A 1,433-nucleotide genomic window follows, 5' to 3' on the forward strand; every position below is an offset into this window, starting at 1 on the left:
GTATGAAGACCCAGAGTTCAAGCTCGTATACTGGACGTAGGAGTGGAGAACACTTTAGGATGCAGTGACAACTGTTGGTCATATATGTTTATCAATAAACCTAAAAAACCAGGACACCTCTCTTCCTTGCATCAGAGAACCTTGAAAAGTACTTCCTTTAAATACCTTATGAATTGGAAATAAAAATCTGATATAACACTGTTTTTTAAATAGTTGAATAGCCAGACCACAATAACAACAAAACATTTTATACTTAAAATAACTTAGTAAGTTCACAGAAATTTGAAAATTTACTGTATAATGATTAACAAATTCAGAAAAGAGACACTTGAGATAAATACTAATTCCAAAATAAAGAACACTAATTCCCATTCAGTACTTGAAAAACATGGAAGTTCCCAGCAACTTCGTCATTACCATTATTTCATATGTATGATCGCTTTGATGTTTCTTGTACTCAAATCCTCGAGTGAAACACTGCAAAGAGAAAAACTAAGTTACTAAAAGCTACTTTGAAAAACACCTAGCAATTGTACCTTCCTCACAATAGCCTAACCTGTCTTCCAGGGTGTACTTTTTTTTTTTTTTTTTTTTTTTGGCGGAACCAGGGATTGAACTCAGGCCCTTGTGCTTGCCAGGGAAGCGCTTATTCCACTGAGCCGTCTCCCTGGCCCAGGGTGTACTTTTATCTTGCTTTTTTCTCTTTTACTGACTCAAGCTTGCTCTACAGAGCTATTTTCTCACCCTTCATTTTTACTTCCTCAAATAAACTTTCCTACCATTAAAATAAAAATGCTTAAAGGCTAGAAGATAGTTCACAGTGCTCTATTCTTTTTTTTTTTTTTTTAAAGACAGGGTCTCACTTTGTAGTTTAAACTGGATTTGAATTCACCATGTAGCCCAGGCTGGTCTTAAGCTTATGGCAATCCTCCTGCCTCAGCCTCCCAAATGCTAGGAATACAAGTGCGTACCACAATGCTTGGCAGGTGCTCTATTCTTGTGTTTTGGGGGTTTTTTTATTGTATTTAGTACAAGGTCTCCAGGGTCTCACTACACAGATCGGACTCATAGTGATCCTCCTCTTTTCAGCTTCCCAAGCACTGGGATTACATGTACACGCATGTCACAGCACCCAGACTCATTCATCATCCTAGCATGCCCTGGGGCTTGGCCAGCACAGCATGGGGATCGAACCCCATTCCCCTAGCACTTGCCTAAGCAGGCACTTTTAATCTGTTGAGCTACCTGGCCAGCCCTATTCTTGTAATTAATCTTGTCTGCAGCTATAACAGGATGGTATATCTATGATTACAGCTTATCAGGGATCCTGAAAAAGAAAAACTCATTGTTTGTGGAGGACTACTTTTTCCTAGGCAGTTCCTCCCTCCATAACATCATGAGGACTGGAAACCAGATTGCCTAAATGTGAATCT

General features: G+C 39.1%; 1 protein-coding gene across 2 annotated transcripts in view; it reads right to left on the bottom strand.

Annotated features, from left to right (window-relative positions):
- The window catches only part of Tada2a (transcriptional adaptor 2A), a 57,414-nt gene that overhangs the window by 41,899 nt on the left and 14,082 nt on the right, over window positions 1-1,433 (bottom strand). For both annotated transcript variants that reach the window (XM_004643001.3, XM_023703183.1), the window contains exon 4: window positions 418-477. In XM_004643001.3, the coding sequence (XP_004643058.1) occupies window positions 418-477 (60 nt within the window). The remainder of the gene's footprint in view (window positions 1-417; window positions 478-1,433) is intronic.

Source organism: Octodon degus, unplaced genomic scaffold (assembly GCF_000260255.1).
Source record: "Octodon degus isolate 3935 unplaced genomic scaffold, OctDeg1.0 scaffold00164, whole genome shotgun sequence".
NCBI classification, from domain to species: Eukaryota; Metazoa; Chordata; class Mammalia; order Rodentia; family Octodontidae; genus Octodon; species Octodon degus.